This window comes from Melanerpes formicivorus, unplaced genomic scaffold, assembly GCF_026170545.1.
Source record: "Melanerpes formicivorus ecotype bairdi unplaced genomic scaffold, bMelFor1.0.p_v2 SCAF_10, whole genome shotgun sequence".
Classification (NCBI taxonomy): domain Eukaryota; kingdom Metazoa; phylum Chordata; class Aves; order Piciformes; family Picidae; genus Melanerpes; species Melanerpes formicivorus.
This window is the reverse complement of record NW_027142362.1, coordinates 9,387,494-9,406,471: the sequence shown is the minus strand read 5'-3', so window position 1 is coordinate 9,406,471 and position 18,978 is coordinate 9,387,494. Positions and strand designations below refer to the sequence as shown.

General features: G+C 46.0%; 1 protein-coding gene across 2 annotated transcripts in view; it reads right to left on the bottom strand.

Annotated features, from left to right (window-relative positions):
* Positions 1-18,978, bottom strand: part of PIAS1 (protein inhibitor of activated STAT 1) — an 84,098-nt gene that overhangs the window by 50,334 nt on the left and 14,786 nt on the right. For both annotated transcript variants that reach the window (XM_068143550.1, XM_068143551.1), the window contains exon 2: positions 754-1,198. In XM_068143550.1, the coding sequence (XP_067999651.1) occupies positions 754-1,198 (445 nt within the window). The remainder of the gene's footprint in view (positions 1-753; positions 1,199-18,978) is intronic.

Genomic DNA, 18,978 nt, shown 5'->3' with positions numbered 1-18,978 from the left:
CAGCTAATTCTCACACAGTGAATCTCTCCCAGGCTTTCAAGACAACAGAAGGTTTCAACATACAAGCAGCCCCTCCAGAAATCAACAGGACTATTGTATTCTGGCAGTCTTTAAGAGTATTAAAAGTTAACCACGCTGTTAAGTGCTGCATGGAGTCAGAGCCAGCAAACTCACGCACTCTTACATAATGCTCTGTAAGCAGCAGATTATTCTCAGCAGCTACACAAGTGATTTAAACCTTCAACACAAAAAAGACAGTTTAAAAGACAAGTAGCCACAACTGCAAGAGAACCACAAGCCTTTCCTCAACTTCATAACATTCAGCACAGCAAATACCCAGCCCGGCATTCCTTCCCAGCATGTATGAGAAGCTTTTGTAGGGGCTGGATGGATTTAGGGATGGTTTTGTTTGGTATTTAAGTCATTAAACTCTCTAAGGTTTATTAAGAACTACTAAAAGCAGACAAGTTTTCTCCTCTTTCTAAGGTTTAGTTTGTTTCCTGTCAAACTCACCCCTTCAATATAAAGGATCTTTGAGGCATATTTAGTGGCTCAGCTAAAGCAACTAATGAGTGTTACGTAAGATGTCTCTCCATCTAGAACAATCTGTTCCAAAAGTTACCAAAAATAGCAATTCTCTAAACACTGCTGTGATGCAATATTTAACCAGTTGCTGCATGAGCAGCTGAATTCATTCCGTTACCCTTTAAACCCAAAAGAGCCGAAATGGCATCAGAAGCTTTGCAGCCTTACCTAGGCTGGTGGGTTTGATCAGCTCATCCAACAAGTCATAAAAAGGTAATTTCTGCAGTTTGATGTCAGGATGGACAGGGTGGAGCGCAGATGTGAGATGGGGGAGTTCCAGTTCATGTTTAGGTCCCAGAAGTGAAACAGGAAGCAATGGTGACGTGGCTGGGTGGCCATCGTAACTGAGCTGTGGAATGGTAGACGGAGACAAAGCTGCTGGCATGGAGCTCGAGTGTACGCTGGGGATAGATAAGTCTGCAGGTGTCATGATTTTCTGGGGGAACCTTCGCCTGTAGAGTTCTTTGATTTTCATTTGGACAGCAGGGCTGCAGCCAGCCTTTAACAAATGCAGTGCTTTTGTCAGCAGTTCGTGTTTTCGGCCGTGCTTGTTCCGCCCCGCGTAACCCAGCAGCACTTGCAGTTCGGAAACTCGAAGGCTCATAACCATTTGCTTGAAAGAAACAAAGCGGGGGAAAAAAATATCATAATTAGTATTCCAGAGGCAGCATCTTAACCACTAACATTAGAAACTAGCTTAAGCCCATTAAGCATACGGTTTTTAAAGGCACACCATTCACCACCCCTCTTGCCCCACTGATTATCTGGTCTCTACGGTAAAACCAGTGCCAGTTTGCAGAGATGGAGCGGCTTCCAGAAGCTGCTACCAGCTATTATTCAAGGGAGGAGAAGACTAAGTAGGGGAAGCTCAATGTTGACCAATACTTCAAAGGTGAGTGTCAGGAGGATGAGACCAGGCTTTTTTTCAGTGGTGCCCAGAGACAGAAGTGGTAAAGGGCACAACCTTGAAGATCTGAAGTTCCATCTAAACATGAGGAACTTCTTTAATGGAAGGGTGATGGAGCACTGGACCAGGATGCTCAGAAAGGTGGTGGAGTCTCCATCACAGAATTGTTTGGGTTGGAAAAGACCTCTAAGATCATCAAGTCCAACCTTCAACCTAAGACAACCATGGCCATTGAAATGCATCCCCAGCTGCCATGTCCACACATTTCCTGACACTTCCAGAGATGATGACTCTACCACCACCCTGGGTAGCCTGTTCCAATGCCTGATCACTCTTGCAGGAAAGAAATTATTTGTCATACCCAACCTAGACCTCCCACAGTGCAGCTTGAGACCATTTCCTCTCTAACACCTCATACCATAGAGAAGAGACCAACCCCCACCTCACTCCAACTGTCTTTCAGGGAGTTGTAGAGATCAATAAGGTCTCCCCTCAGCCTCCCCTTCTCCAGACTAAACAACTCTGGCTCCCTCATCAGACCTGTTTTCCAGACCCTTCACCAGATTTGTTGCCCTCCTCTGGACCTGCTCCAGCCACTCGATGTCCACCTCGGAGTGAGGGGACCAAAACTAAACCCAGGATTCAAGCTGTGGCCTCACCAGTGCAGAGCACAGGGGAACAATCTCTTCCCTGGTCCTGCTGGCCAGACTACTCCTGATCCATGCCAGGATGCTGTTGGCCTTCTTGGCCACCTGAGCACATTGCTGGCTCATGTCGAAGCTGTGCCAATGCTTGACTCTAGAACCCTCTTCACTTCAAGCTCCTGCCTCACTTTTTGCAGCATAACTAATCCCCCCAGTCTGAAAGAAAGGGAGAGAAATTACTGTTAACAAGAGGCTGAAAAATTACCACCTGAGTTGTGTTCAACCCTACATGACCATGAATGAGTTAAAGGAAACTTCTGCTTCCACTTCCTCCCTTCTCATATCACAGCTGCATGTTCTGTTTTGGATGGGGGAGTAGGGCTTTGCCTTCTATTAATTAGCACCTTCATTTACACAGTCTTTTACTCTCCCAATATGGTCTCATGAATTAAACTGGTAAGACTTGTAAATGGTTTCACCTCTTCAGGAAGGGAAAAAAAACACCATGCAAAGCAGTGAAACCAGCTGCTGTGCACCAAGTACAGCCCCATCAGTCAAGAAGGAGCCAGAAAATCAACTCACAAGCCTGATTTCCACTGATTTCAGGGCTTGACAGCAGCTCCTTCACCATCACAAGGCCAAGCTGAAATGATACTACTGCAGAATTTGGCATTCCCAAGAAATCACAAGCAAGTGACATGGCTGGAACCCATTGCCACAACTGGCTATCAAGATCCTCTGTAGGAAACCATTAACCACCCTGAACATTTTGTAGTCAACCTCAAAGCTCAAATTCTGAATCACTTTTGAAGTCTGTATGTATATACATGTGAAGTTTGCAGTTGACATGCATGAGGATGTCACCCAGGGGGATCTGGACAAGCTTGAGAAGTGGGCCCACATGAACCTCATGAGGTTCAACAAGGCCAAGTGCAAGGCTTTGCGCCTTGGTTGGGACAACTCCAGTATCAAGCCACATTGGAAGATGAAGGGATGAAAAGCATCTCTGTGGAGAAGGAATTAGGGGTGCTGGGAGTGCAAAGCTGGACATGAGCTGGCACCAAACACTCCCAGCCCAGCCCTGGCTGTGTCCTGGGCTGATCCCTAGCACCATGGGCAGCAGGGGGAGGGACAAGATTCTCCCCTCCTGCTCTGCTGAGATCCCACCTGCAGTGCTGGGGCCAACTCCGGAGTCCTCAGCACAGCAGAGACATGGACCTGTTGAAATGGGACCAGAGGAGGCCACAGAAATGATGTGAGGGCTGGAAGCCCTCTGCTGTGAGGCCAGGATGAAAATGTTGGGCTTGCTCAGCCTGGAGAAGGCTCCAAGGAGACTTTCTGGTGGCCTTTCAGTGGCTTAAAGGGGCTGAGAACAAAGCTGGGGACAGACTTTGTATTAGGGCCTGTTGTGGCAGGACAAGGGGCTTAAACTAAAAGAGGGAGATTGAGACTGGGGAGAAGGGAGAAATGTTTGACACTGAGGGTAATGAGACACTGGCCCAGCTTGCCCTGAGAGGTAGGAGATGTCCTACACCTGAAACCATTCCAGGTCAGGTTGGTTGGGGATCTGAGCAACCTTCTCTAGTTGCAGATGGCCCTGCTGACTGCAGGGGGATTGGGCTAGATGACCTTTACAGACCCCTTCCCATCCAAACCAGTTTGTTATTCTATGACAACTGGGACTTAACCAGCTAATTCAGCATGCCAGGGCTCTGCCATATCCCAGCCACCAAAGGGGGAATAACCAAACTATGACATACTATTTGCCAGAGTACAAATGCTCCCACCCTCTCCAGCTCTTTGAGCTGGGCAAAGTTTTCACTCTCACACATTATTCCAGTTATTTTCACATTAATTCTTGAACCTGAAGTGCTAATATTAGAAGGCACTATAAGAAGTGCTACTATTAGAAGGGTATCTCTGGCTTTAGCAAAGCCAGCCCAAACCTCCTGCTGCTTCCTCAAACCTCCAGCACCTGCAAGAGATCTCCTATGCAGAGGTATCCACGAGGGGTACTTCCCCCTGCTGAAATAAGTCCTGTTATTCAAAAGCCCCAAATTAGATGATTCATCTATTTAATGTGGCACCCAGATAGATTTAACTACACTTGCCACAAAATTTCTGCTCCCTTGAATCATTCCAACAGAACTTGTTGCAAACCTTAGTCAAAACTAGCTGCAGATCATCACAAACATTTTGGATTTAACAGGAGTTTGCTGGCATTTGTTTCTCTGAATATCCCAAGAACCTGCTTCACACTTTTAACTCGGGGACTGTCACAGAGCTACTAATGAGAACAGATGAGGTACTTCGTGAGAAACAGAGACGTCTTAAAAGAATAAGGCATCTCAGCTACAATCTGAAGTGTTGACAGCTGAAAGGAAAGTGAAACAAATAGATCTGAAACATGGAACAACACTATTTATAATGTTTTACAAACATTCCTTCAATGGAATGAGTAGTTAAGAGCTGAAAGCTTTCATGCCTGCCACTATCACCGTTAAAAGTCACTTCCTGACCAGCCAGAACCTCTGAGAGCTTCACTCTCTTCTTGTTTTATAATAAACTCCTAGACCCACAGTGCACAAAACACAGAGGATTGAGAAATACTTGATCTACCAGCAAAGCTCCTGCTACATGTTAGGTGTTTTCCATTTGTTGAAGGCATAGGCAAGGTAGAAATAAGCACAAAGCAAGCAGGGTCCATCGTGTAGCCCAAAACTGGAACTAAACCACCAAAACCCCACCCTGCTGAATGCCTCACCTCATCCCTGGAGGTGTCCAAGACATGTGTGGAGATGGCACACAGGGACACAGCTTAGTGGCCATGGCAGTCACAGGCTGAAGGCTGGATTCAACAATCTTAGAGGTCTTTTCCAACTAAAACAATTCTGTGATTCTATTTTTGTTTGCAGCGTTGAGGGCACAAATTTACAAAGATCAAAACTGCAGCCAGGCAAAAACCAGCCACGAAGGCTTGTGAGTTTATTACTATTTCATCCTTCATTGATAAATCTTTCTTCCACAAACAAAAAAGAAGTAATTCCTGACAAGGACACCCCCCCATCCCTAGGCTTGTGCCAGTGGATCATGTCAATCAGTGGCAGGGGGAAGCAGAGCCCAACAGGCAGCCGTGCTGGCACCACGTCACTGCAATCTGAACGTGGAAATTCCTCTCCCCTCCTCCACCCCAGTTGTGTTTTATTTGAGGCCACAACCCAGCTCCACCAGCAGAAGTGCCACCAGCTTCTACAAGCACTACCCAGGCTACAAGCCCTTGGCCTGTGTCACACTGTTACCCTAATCTTAGAATGGGGGGGGGGATAATTATAGCCGGGAAACAGCCCGAGTACTGTCAAACACACAGTAAATACACACCAAAACGCTGCAATTTATCTTTTTCATGGTCCCCCATCACATCTCACCTCATCAAAATTCAAACCCTTTGCTGGCTCAGTTCCACCAGCAAAGCTGAAGGGCAAAGGCACAAAGCCTTTGGGCACAAGTCTTGGTGGTTTTTTTTTCCTTTCTCTCTCTCTTTTTTTTCCCCTGTTGCCTGAAGTGGAGAAGTAAAAAAGATCACTCACAGCAGTACACCTGCAGCTGCAGCGAGCTACAAAACCTTCCACAAAGAGCCTGGCTCCCAACAACAGCAAATATCCACAAGGCAAATAACTGCCCCTGCCTCTGGTTGTTTACCAAAGCTGGCAAAATGTTTGGGGTTTTCCTTCCTAGCACAAAAGAAACAGCAAAACAAAACAAAGAGATAACATCAAAAAGAAAAAGAAAAGGGGGGGAAAAAAAACATTCTCAAGCAAACAAAACTAAGAGGATGTACACAGCTGCAAGACAGACTGAAAGAGAGCTTGGAAACTGCAGCTACAGGCAAGACGGTGCTTAGCTGTGTGCTCATCTACATCTTCCAACAAACATCATGCTGGTGTAGAAGAAATGGATGGTATTGAGCTACAAAAACTCCAGAAGGGCAACAAAGCTGGTGAAGGTTCTAAAGAATCAGCCTTAAGAGAAGCAGCTGAGGGAGCTGGGGTCGTTTCATCTGGAGAAGAGGAGGCTGAGAGGGAGACCTGATTGCTCTCTACAACTCCCTGAAAGGAGGCTGGAGTGAGGTGGGGGTTGGTCTCTTCTCCCTAGTCTCAAGTGATAGAATGAGAGGAAATGGCCTGAAACTGTGCCTCGGGAGGTTTAGGTTGGATACTAGGAAAAATGTCTTTCCTGCAAGAGTGGTCAGGCATTGGAACAGGCTGCCCAGGGAGGTGGCGGAGTTCCCATCCCTGGAGGTGTTCAAGAAACATGTGGACATGGCACACTGAGCCATGGTTTAGTAGGTGTGGTGGTGGGTTGAAGGTTGGACTTGATGCTCTTAGAGGGTTTTTTACAGTCAAAACAATTCCATGAGTCTACAAAAAGGTTGAGCTACTTCCACTCTGCCTAACTTTGCTTGAGGAACACAGCAAGCTGACTGCAAGCCAGTTTCAGATCCAGCAAATCCCAGTCCCAAGAGTTCACATGTTCAGATGTTGTTGTGCATTTTGGTACCTGCCACACTGAGGAAACACTTAAAATGCAGAGAGAAGATGAGGATGGCAGAGAACCTGTTCAAGGTGTAGAAGAGTAAGAACAAGCTTTACAGAAACTCCCCTTATCTCAGTTTAACAGAGAGTATTTCTATTTTGACTCACCCTAAAGACCTTCAGAGTTTAGAAGGTAACTCTAATCTATAAACACAGATCTGACATTTCCTGCTCCACAACACAGCCACGTGTTCCTCCCAAGAAGCTGCATTAGTCATGGGGATTGTCTGGCTCCTGATGTATGCTCCTCCTTCAGCCCAGGGCCCCCCACCCAAGGATGCTGACCACAGCCCCTCCCTCTCCAAAGCCATCAGGGCATTTTGCTGTCTTAAGGTGGGGCTGGAGGCAGAAGGTTCATGAGAGCAAAGAGATCAGCTTCTTTTCCCACCTCCCAGTTGCTTGTTTCAATATCTGTGCCACTCTTCTCCTGCCAAGTTGCGTGAACCAAACCATTTGATGGGCTCATGCTGCAGCCACACAAAAAGGTGCATCCCCTTTTTCTGTGTGTTGAGGAAACGTTCTTGAGCAACTCACCTGGAAACAAGGATGGTTTCCTGCTCTACACCTGCTTCAGACAGCCAATGAAGTTGGGAAGCTTAAGGACGCAAAAGGAATCTACGTGTGGCATCGCACATCATCCACCTACTTCTCCCTGGTGCCTACCAATAGGGAAGGATGTTCTACCTACAGCTTTGTCTTTCCAAGAAGTTGCTACGCTTTTTTTTACAAGCCAACAGAAATAAAAATTGCTCAAGCTCCTCAAAGGAAAAAAAATTGCATGTAGAGACTTAGGAGGTAAGGAAAGAACAAGGGTTTTCTCAAAGACACCCACAAAAGAACCATTAAATACAAACCACCAGGCTGCAACTTCAATGAATGTTCTGTAGCTCCTGACTCACCAAGTTCTCTCAATAAACAAGCAGGTTTGGTTGGAGACATGTGGCTGTGCCACACAACAGGACCATTCTGCTCCCTGAATGCTCTGAAGCATCCAGAATAAATACTTTACCTGGAACCTGAACTTCTAATAAAGCAGCCAGCTGAAGTACCATCTACTTTGATTTCTCTCTGCAAAGAAACCAGCAGAGATAAGTCTTTATATCTAAAGAATGGATTCCCACCCCAGCCCAGTCATGACACTCATCCAGGAAAGATGCTCAGGTCTGGCAGATTCCTGCAGAGAGAAGTCCAGTTCTCAGCACAGGTTAACAGGTCAGACCAAAGAAAAGGGCTTTCAGGAACTGGACCTTGCCTCACTCACCTACAAAGGTTGGGAACTCAGTTTAAAACCAAATAAAATCTATGTGGTGGTGTCTCTGAGTAAGAAATCCCTCCAACAACCCTGTGTGATTGGTGTCACTGGCACATCATTTAGAGGAAGTGCAACTGGAAAGCTAAGTGGATTCAGGCAGAGAGTATCATTTCTAGACTAGAAAAATACATGGGGGCTGAAACACTGGTTTGGAATGCAGAAGATGAACTCTAAGTCCAGCTGCTCAAGAAAGGATCAGATACAGGTTATCTGCTGAGATCCAACACCACAGACCGTGAGCCTTCACCTTTTTGTCCCAGTTTTTGAAGGGGAGGACTTGCTGAGAGGTAAAAACCAGGCAGCAGATAGTTACAGTCAGTCATACCTGGAATTCTGGGTCTAGTTCTGGGCTCCCCAGTTCAAGAGAGACCAGGAACTACTGAAGAGAGTTCAGGGGAGGTTACAAAGTGGGGTTTGGAACATCTCTCTGAGGAGGAAAGGCTGAGAGCCCTGGGACTGTTGAGCCTGGAGAAGAGCAGCTTGAGAGGGGATCTGCTCAATGCTCAGCAAGAGATAAAGGGTAGGGAGCAAGAGGATGAGGCCAGAATCTTGTCAGTGATGCCCAGTGACAGGACAAGGAGCAACAGGCACAAACTGGAACCCAGGAGGTTCCAGATGAAGACAAGAAGAAAATTCTTTGGTGTGAGGGTGCTGGAGCCCTGGAGCAGGCTGCCCAGAAAGGTTGTGGAGTCTCCTTTTCTAGAGGGATTCCAAACCCACCTAGACACTGTGATCCTGTGCAAGTTGCTGTGGGTGGCCCTGCTTTAGCAGGGGGTTGGACTGAATGATCTCCTGAGGTCTGCTCCAACCCCCACCACGCTGGGATGGCGGGAGACTGTGACTTCTGTTTATGTTTTAAAAGAAACTGTGCAGTGTCCCCCAGGAAAGCATGACGGACAACACTGAGAATTTATCACAAGCACCAGCACCACAAGATAGTGTCTTCAGAGCAGCACACTCATCCATCAACAGCAGCTTGAACAGTCCCCACAACGTGATGAATGCTTTCTAGAAAGGGTATTTCTCCGTCTCCAGTAATCAGCCCCGGGATCTATCTGGCAAATTTAACAAGTTCTTTCCGGCTGTTTATGATAACTAGAAGCTGTGAATAAGCTCCAAAACACATTCAGAAGCTCTGCCAGCACAACAAGGAGTGTTTGGCTAGGTACCACACCGCATTTACCGCCTAGAGCTAGACAACAGGGCCTTCATAATTCTCTTAACCATTAACATGAGGCTTAAGGGGGAGGGGGGGAAGCAAAAGACAAAAGAAAATCACCTCAAATTTTGGTTCAAAGATGAAGAGAGAAAAAGGAGAAAGAAGAAGAAATGAAAACAGATACTGGAGGGTTGGTCACTCACTTATATTCAGCAGTTTAAGACCCTGACAGGAAGTTTCTTCTGGTATCAGAAATACAGTGATTAGAAATAGAGTCACAGAATTGCTCTGATTGGAAAAGCCCTCTGAGATCATTGAGTCCAACCATCAACCCAACACCACCATGGCCATTAAACCATGTCCCAAAATGCTATGGCCACACACCTCTTGAACACCTCCAGGGATGGTGACTCCACCACCTCCCTGGGCAGTCTGTTCCAATACCTGACCACTCTTCCTAATTTTTCCTGGTATCCAACCTAAACCTCCCCTGGCACGATTTCAAGCTACAATAATCTGCTAACAGCCTCTGAAATTAAGACTCATTATTAGGGAAGAGGTCAAGCACTGCAACAAGTCACTTCAAAGGTGAAGCATCACCAGAACAAGAGGACACAGCCTCAAGCTGTGGGGAAGTTTAGGTTTGAGGTGAGGAGAAAGTTCTTCACTGAGAGAGCCATTCATCATTGGAATGGGCTGCCCAGGGAGGTGGTGGAGTCACCGTCCCTGGAGGTGTTCAAGAGGGGATTGGACGTGGCACTTGGTGCCATGGTCTAGTCATGAGGTCTTGGGTGACAGGTTGGACTCGATGATCTTTGAGGTCTCTTCCCACCTTGGTGATACTGCATGAGACAGAAAATCCTCCTGTCTACACTCTTGTGCTCTTCTGAACACTCCACCAAAGAAGCCTTCACGCTGACACCCTGCCCAGCACCTTTGGGACCCTCCGGAGGGATGAGCTTTGGCCGCAGTTCGCTCTGACAGTGCGGACACATTCGCCCTGGCCAAGTTCTAATGCTGCTCTCAAGGACAACGCCAAGTGGAAACATGCCCCTCACAAAACAAAGACACTACTATGTGAGGAATTCCAGAATGCACTTCCAAAGGAGAGTTTGGAAAAATAAATAAAACCAAATAAAATCTAAATTGTTCTGGGGTTGCTTTTTTTCCTACCGAAAGCAACTAGGAAGTATTACATTAGTATGGAAATGGTTTTGAATTAATCTCAGTATGCCTCCAACACCCAGCTGTAAAAATACAGGAGAGTTCTTGCACACTACCAGCAGCCTCTTTAACCCCTGCTATAAATCTTCTGGAGAAGAAAGCTGGACCTGAGCTCCAGGAGCTCTCCAAACGACGCAGACTAAACTCTGGGGTGCGCAGACGTTTGAGGTTTGTGAGGCTAGGAAATCACGGAGGGGAAAAAAAGGTTCCCATCATTTATGAAAGGCACATTCCCCTACTCCTAAATCCTATCTGGAAGGCTCACACCGGGAAGCTATCAAGGCTAAACTATAAAAATTGAAATCGGTTTAGCGAATAAAAAGAGCCCTGCGAGAGGGAGTGAAAGGCCCAATTCAGGGGAGCTCAAGCGGTGCGATGACAGGCTGTAACTTCCTGCGTTTGTCTAACGCCACCAAAACACTCAAAGGTTGAAGTCACTGTAACTCAAAATGGAGGGGGAGGCAAAGGCACAGGAGAACGCTCATAAATATGCAGCATGCTTACAAGCTCTAAGGGGGCTACTGCTGTTCGCAGTGAAAAACTCATCTGTCTCCTAGAGCGGCCAAGAGGATGCTGAGGGGACTGGGACATCTCTCGTAGGAGGAAAGGGTGGGAAAATTAGGGCTTATTTATCAAGGGATCTCATCAATGCTGATCAATGGCTGGGGTCAGAGTGGCTGGAGAGCAGCCAGGCAGAGAGGGACCTGGGGATACTGGGCAATGGTAGGCTGAACATGAGCCTGCAGTGTGCCCAGGCAGCCAAGAGGGCCAATGGCATCCTGGCCTGCATCAGGAACAGTGTGGCCAGCAGGAGCAGGGAGGTCATTCTGCCCCTGTACACTGCACTCGTTAGGCCACACCTTGAGTCCTGTGTCCAGTTCTGGGCCCCTCAGTTTAGGAAGGAGATTGACTTGCTGGAACGAGTCCAGAGAAGGGCAACGAAGTTGGTGAGGGGCTTGGAACACAAGCCCTATGAGGAGAGGCTGAGGGAGCTGGGGTTGCTTAGCCTGGAGAAGAGGAGACTCAGGGGTGACCTTATTGGTCTCTACAACTACCTGAAGGGAGGTTGTAGACAGGCAGAGGTTGGTCTCTTCTCCCAGGCACCCAGTACCAGAACAAGAGGACAGAGTCTCAGGCTGCGCCAGGGGAGGTTTAGGTTGGATGTTAGGAAGAAGTTCTACACAGAGAGAGTGATTGCCCATTGGAATGGGCTGCCCAGGGAGGTGGTGGAGTCACCATCACTGGAGGTGTTCAGGAGGAGACTTGATGGGGTGCTTGGTGCCATGGGTTAGTTGTTTAGGTGGGTTGGATTGGTTGATGGGTTGGACACGATGATCTTGAAGGTCTCTTCCAACCTGGTTTGGTTTATTCTAAATAAAGGTGTTTTGGTGTGTTTTTTATTCAATACTTAAGGGTGGGGGTCAGGAGGATAGGACCAGGTTGTTTTTTTTCCAGTGGTGGCCTGCAACAGGATAAGAGGCAATGGGCACAAATGTGAACACAAGAAGTTCCATCTAAACATGAGGAGGAGCTTCTTTAATTGAAGGGTGATGGAGCACTGGAGCAGGCTGACCAGAGAGATGGTAGAGTCTCCATCTCTGTACACATTCAAAACACACCTGCAGCAAGTGTTCCTGTGTGACCTTCTTTAGATGGACCTGCCTTGGCAGAGGAGTTGTACTCAATGATCTGCAGAGGGCTCTTCCAACCCTCTCCCAGCCCCCATTCTGTAGATTTACCATTTGCCATACACAGCTCAGGACAGCAATGCTGAAGGGGTTAAAACTGGGAGAGGAACAAGTTGCCAGTTCAAAGTCAAGCTTGTAAACACAACTATTTACCGATGACTGCTCTGCGGGCATCCCTAATGGCAATAAATTCTTTGACTTCCAGCTGGATGAATACAAAGTCTCATATTGACAATATCATAGAAACACAGAACTATTTGGGTTGGAAGATCATCAAGTCCAACCATCAACCCAGCACCACCATAGCCATTAAATCATGTCCCAAAGTGCCACATCCATAAGCTTCTTGAACACCTCCAGGGACAGTGACTCCACCTGTGTGACCTTCTCTAGGCAGACCTGCCTTGGCAGGGGGGTTGGACTCTGATTTGCAGAGTTCCTTTCCAACCCCTACCATTCTGTGATCTTTGGCAAGCAGGGAAGCACTAAAAGAACAGGCACAAACCAACAGCAGGGACAAATCTTATTTGCCTTTTGATATCCAAGTGAGGAGATAGAGTTTTTCTTAATCAAAGAACCCCTCTATTTACACAGTGTATCAGTGCTCATAAAGAACATGTTGGATTTGTAAAGCCAAATCTACACCAGCAATAAAAAGACGATTTGAATCCGTTAAAAAGATGTCAACAAAATGATGTCCAAATATTGTAAGCATCAAAAATAGCCTGGACTGACCAACTGCTGCTATCTCCATGGATGTTTGACCTTAAGGAAGCCCACACTGCATTCCTGATTTCCCACCAGGTAACATATTTCTTCCCACGGCAGCGGAGAACGTGTGCTATCAAGATGAAGTCATCAGGTGTTATTTACTTTAGCATGCTCACAAACAATACACTTCCTTGTGAATGATATGGCTGCCTATCTGTTAATAAAAACATTGTGACCCTTGAACCTACCTCCCCAGGTGATGAAGCTCACATTCAAGCACTTGCTAACACTAGGAATCTCTGGGAGCGACGAACCACACAACCACTTAACGGTGGAAAAGGCCTTCAAGATCGTGGAGTTCGAGCATTAACCCTACTCTATCAAGTCCACCAAGCGACATCCCCAAGCATCACATCTACACAGCTTTTTAAACACCTTCAGGATCATCTAAACATTGCAACAGTTGAATCTAACGGGCTTCTGGGCAGGAGGTCCTGCTAGAAAGTTGTCTGGTGGAAAAGGACCAGGAGTTGCTGGTTGACAGCCATTTAAATGAGAGAGTGTGTGCCCCAGTGGCCAAGGCAGCCAACAGCATCCTGGCCTGCATCAGGGATAGTGTGACCAGCAGAAGTAGAGAAGTGATAGTGCTCCTGTACCACTGGTGGGGTCACATCCTGAATCTTGTGTTCAGTCTTGGGCCCCTCCCTACAAGAAAGACATTGAGGGGCTGGAGCATGTCCAGAGAAGGACAACAAACTTGGGGAAGGGTCTGGAGAACAGGTCAGCTAAGGAGAGGCTGAGGGAACTGGGGTTGTTTACTAAGAAGAAGAGGAAGCTGAGGGGAGACCTCATTGCTCTCCCCAACTCCCTGACAGGCAGTTGGATTGAGGTGAGGGTCGCTCTCTTCTCCTTAGTATCAGGTGACAGAACAAGAAGAAAGGGCCTGAAAGCATGGTAGGGGAAGTTTGGGTTGGATATCAGGAAAAATTTCTTTCCTGCAAGAGAGGCCAGGCATTGGAACAGGCTGCCCAGGGAGGTAGTGGAGCCACAATCCCTGGAGGTGTTCAAGAAACACGTGGCCATGGCCCTTTAGGACATGATTTAATAGCCATGGTCACGTTGACAGTTGGACTTAATGATCTTGGAGGTTTTTTTCCAACTGAAACAAGTCTGTGACTTTCCTCCTGCCATCCTTCTGCACTCAGCTCATGTACCAACTTACCAAGTATCCCATAACCATTTCATTCTTAATTCCACAGATCAGCTAGCACAAAGAAGAGTATCCTTATCTGCTCTTGGCAAACACTGCTTGCTTCTATCTGTTGTGCCGGTGAAACTTGACCATCTTCAAATTTAATGTTTTAGTAAGGTCAGAGCATGTTGTTTCACACATGAGCACTACTAAATCCAAACTGTCCTTCCAGCCCACAGTTCTGAAGCCTCCACCTAATCCTGCACCAAGCTCTCAGAGATGTCTGTTGCTTACTGGAGACAGGAAAATGCACCATAACAAAATTCACTGGAGAGTGAAAGGCTAATGCAAAAGCAAACAGTGAGACAGCTCGAGCCCCACTGAAGTGGCTGCTCCTAACAACAGGCAGAGTTTGGAATGCTTAATAGAATCCCCATGTGTTAAAAGTTGTCTTATGGTTTTTGCAGATGCCTGTGGTATTTTGCTCTGCTATCATACATGGGAAACATCTCCCAAAAGCCTTGACACATCTAACCTGGCTAATTAGCGTAGGCAGTTGCCCTCCAAGACCACTCCACCCTTTTCCCTAGAGGTTATTTCCTCTGGCAGAGAGATTCACCAGAGCAGACCGTGTGCCCATCTACCCAGAATGCCCCTTTGGTGCTGGAACACTGCAATCTGGGGGATTAACTGATTTTTCTTGGTTTTAATGATTTATTTTTTTAACCATGCTTGTGTCCTGCCCTGGCTGCACATCATTACACTGTCATATAGCAGAGAAGCGGGGTGGGCAGCTGGGGCAGGAACCTGCTCCTCCAGCAACAGCTAGATTTGGAGTCAGAGAATTGTTTTGGTTGGACAAGACCTGAAAGATCATGGAGTCCAACCATTATCTAACTCATTTGTTGGAGAAAGCCTGCCAGGACTTTAGTCACAGCTGAACTGTACTTGATTTAAAGTAAGTCCCATTTTTATCTTAATCCATAACAAAAGTTTCACCATTCTCAAGAGAATTTTTATTCACTAGGTGAATGGAATTACTGCTTTTGGTATTAAATAAGGTTGCTGACACAGGAGTAATCTTCTCTTTGGTTCTTGGAACCTCGAGATTTTTTTTCAGCCACGCTCAAACTTAATTGTCCCTGGTGGATTTATCTTTGCAGATGGGAATTATTTTCACAGAGCTATGCAGCAGCATGATTCTTATGACAGGTAATTGCAGAAATACCAGTTTAGACAATCTCTGGGTACAAAACAATCTGCCTCTCTGAAGACAAACAGCTTATACCTAAGGCTAATAACAAAAACAATTCTTTTCAGCTATTTGGGAGAGGGTCATTGCCAGACAAATTTACTCTTTATTAGGAATGTCCTTATCCTTAACTAAGCCTTTCAACTGGCTGACAGAAGAGCTAATTCCTATGCAATAAGCTTCAGCACAGCCCAGGCCAGCCACAAGACACAGCTGGCCAAGGAGCTTGCTAAACACAGTATGTCCTGTTAGCATCTCTCCAACAAGCAACACAAAAGCTCTACTTCATTATAATCAAAATATAACAACTTAAAGAGCACTCAGTAATAGCCTGAAAGATTGGTTCTGTGTATTAAAAAAAGAAAAGGGGGGGGTGGGGGGATGGGGGTGGAAATTAGGACCAAGAAGACTCAGCATCTGGAAGCTTCACAACCACAATGTTGATTTCCCCTCCCCCAGTGATTTTAAAAAGAAAACATGTTTTTAAATAAATAATGGGGGGAGGGAGGGGGAAAAGGAGGGGAAAAAAAGCAATGGTTACATAAATAATTTGATTAGGGATTTCTAAATTAGGAGTTCACTAAATAAGAATCCTTTTAGCCATTCTCTTCCAGCAGCAAACCAGAGAAGGAAGCTCTACTTACTTTTGAAACATCTAAAATACCTGCATGAAGCAGATGTAGCTTTTGGAAGTCAGTTTTGAAGGAAAGCTGGAGAAGAATGCACCTGGAATGCAATGAATGTACTCACATTGCAACACGGATAAAGCAGCAGCTTCCAGGAGCAGCTTACAGAACCTCTTAACAGCAGGGGACATAATTTCAAGACCTACATTCTTACATCCAGTGTTTGATGTTTGCTTGCAGCAATTTTAATACTCTACTGCATCAACAGGCATTATTTCTTCCTATGTTTCAGCCAACTTCAGCACTGCTTGATTAAAACCAATTATTGTCACAATCCCAGAATCCCAGCACAGTGGGGGTTGGAAGGGACCTGTGGGGATCATTCAGTTCAATCTCCCTGCTAAAGCAGGGGCACCCACAGCAGGTTGCCCAGGATCACAATGGCCAGGCAGGTTTGGAATCTCTCCAGAAGAGACTCCACAACCTCTCCAGGCAGCCTACTCATGGGCTCCAGCACCCTCACACCAAAGAAGTTTTTTTGTCTTTTATTTAGGTGAAAAATAGCTGCATGCTTTCCTCAAAGTTTTTTTTTCTCCTTTTAATTCTATTTCTGTACCTTAACAGAACTGTAAAGTGATCTATTTTCCACATGCTCTAAGTTATCACCTGCTACTGAAGAGCTTAGTTGTCCACTAAAAACAAACTTTTGCTATTTAATTAGCTTCAAGTGAGACAATACTGCAGCATATGAGATTACACAGCCAAACGTACTTAAAGGGGGCATATAAGATGGTGTGGTGGGTTGAAGTTTCCCCCCAGGATTAATTTCTGAGCAGGGACTGACAGGACAGAGAGTGATGGGTTTGAACTAAAAAAGGGACATTCAGACTGGAGAGAAGGAAGAAATGTTTGCCACTGAGGGTGCTGAGACCCTGGCCCAGGTTGCCCAGAGGGTTGGGAGATGCCCTGTGCCAGGAACCATTGTAGGTCAGGTTGTTTGGGGCTCTGAGCAACCTGATCTAGTTGCAGAAGTCCCTGCTGTCTGCAGGGGGGTTGGACTAGCTGACCTTGAAAGGGCCCTTCCCACCCAAACCATTCCATGATTCTATGAACATTTCAACGTTCAGCTTGCTTTCCCCTCCTTTCTCCCATGCTGTAGGACGCAGCACAGGAGACAGGCTACATCACCACTGCCTATTACTCTGGTACCTCAAAAAGTTTTAATTAAGAATCATATTAAAGCTGGATACCAACTTGCAAAGCACTGAACAGCAGAAGCCAGTCTCTAATTGAATCTCATTTCCCTTAAAAAGTAACCAGTTGCTGTGTTAGTGCCCCGAGAGAAGGCAAAGGAGAAAACTGAAGTTACCTGTGCACAATTCTCGCTTTAAAATATGGGGGGAGGGAAGTTAAGCCCAAATGGCTGCTGATAAAATTAGTGTTTTCTCTTAGACTTTGAAGCAACTCTTCTCACAAAATTTTGAGACATGTATAATAAGAATAATAATCCAGGTTGGAAGAGACCTTCAAGGTCATCGTGTCCAACTCATCAACCAATCCAACAACTAAACCATGGCACCAAGCACCCCATCAAGTCTCCTCCTGAACACCCCCAATGATGGTGACTCCACCACCTCCCCAGGCAGCCCATTCCAATGGGCAATCACTCCCTCTGTATAGAACTTCTTCTTAACAGCCAACCTAAACCTCCCCTGGTGCAGCCTGAGACTGTGTCCTCTTGTTCTGGTACTGGCTGCCTGGGAGAAGAGACCAACATCCCCAAGGCTTGGGGAACTACACCTAAAAAGAGCAATTCTAAGATGCTGACCTCCATCACACAAAGATCCATGCACAGAGCTGGGACTCAGATCAGGCCACCATTGCCACCATCTTTGTCACTGGGTGCCAGTATCACCTTGTTCAGACACCATCTCAAAAGATGCAACAGGAATGTTAGGCAGGGCTTTTATCTGTAACTAGGGTAAGATACAAAACACAACAACAGTTAACATCTAGAACACAAACTAGGCAGGAAGGAAAGGAGGAAGGAAGGGAGAACAGGAAAATTAAGAAAGCAGACAAAATTTCAAGTGTGGGAAATACTGAATAATTTATCATTAAAAGATTTCCCTTTCTAAAGGAAGAAACAGAACAGAGATGAAATAAATCTGCTGCCAACAAACACCTCTGAAATCCACTGGCCAAACAGCCTACTCCCTCCTAACACTGGTCCACTGAGGAAAATAATTTATTATTAACAATTAGTCTGAAATGTTATCAGAGAGATAAGCAATAGAGCCAAAGGTTCCCACGGTGTCAATAAGCTGAAAACAAATATTCCATCAAACAATCAGACTGGCATCTGGAGAGGCTGGGTTTAAACGAAGCTGGACGTTCTGCACAGAACTGATTTCATCAGGTCTTCAAATTCATGTATAGAAACCAGAGAAGGAAGCTCAAGTACACACTTTGTAAGCAGTCCTATAGCTGTAAGTCATCAAGACAAATTAAAAGCCTGAACAACACTAAAATTTTCCTTGTACATGACTGTTCCTCAGAGTATCGGGTAAGATGCTCCACACAAATCAACTACCTGCTCTCCAGCCCCTTAGAGATTGTCTGTTTTATCGTAGCACAGATTATTTGAGGCTGGCCTCTGCTTTGCTAAAGTATTGATTTCCAGCATGTTTCTAGAGAAGCTCTTCAAAATCATTCCTTCAGTGCAGTTTTTTTTTCAGGTCTTCACACAGTTCAGGCAAGATAAGGACTCTGTTTGCTCAAGCCTTCCTCCTCTCTCAGGAGATGACACCCATGCTCTTGCCTTTCCTCTACTTATTTCTGAAACAGAGCCATCATTACAAAGCAGAGGTAATCCAAGCTCTTCTCACTGTTTCCTTAGCCCTAGTCATTCCTAGAACATGCTTGTCCTAGTTGTTTGCTGAAGACCAAAGAAGGACTGAGTCCTTTCTCTGTTCCATAACTATTGAATACTTACTCTTTAAGCATCATCACTTATCTTGGAGCAACTTCTCTGATTCCCTTATTTTATCTACCAGTACTGCAGTGGCCATAAACAAAAGGATGTA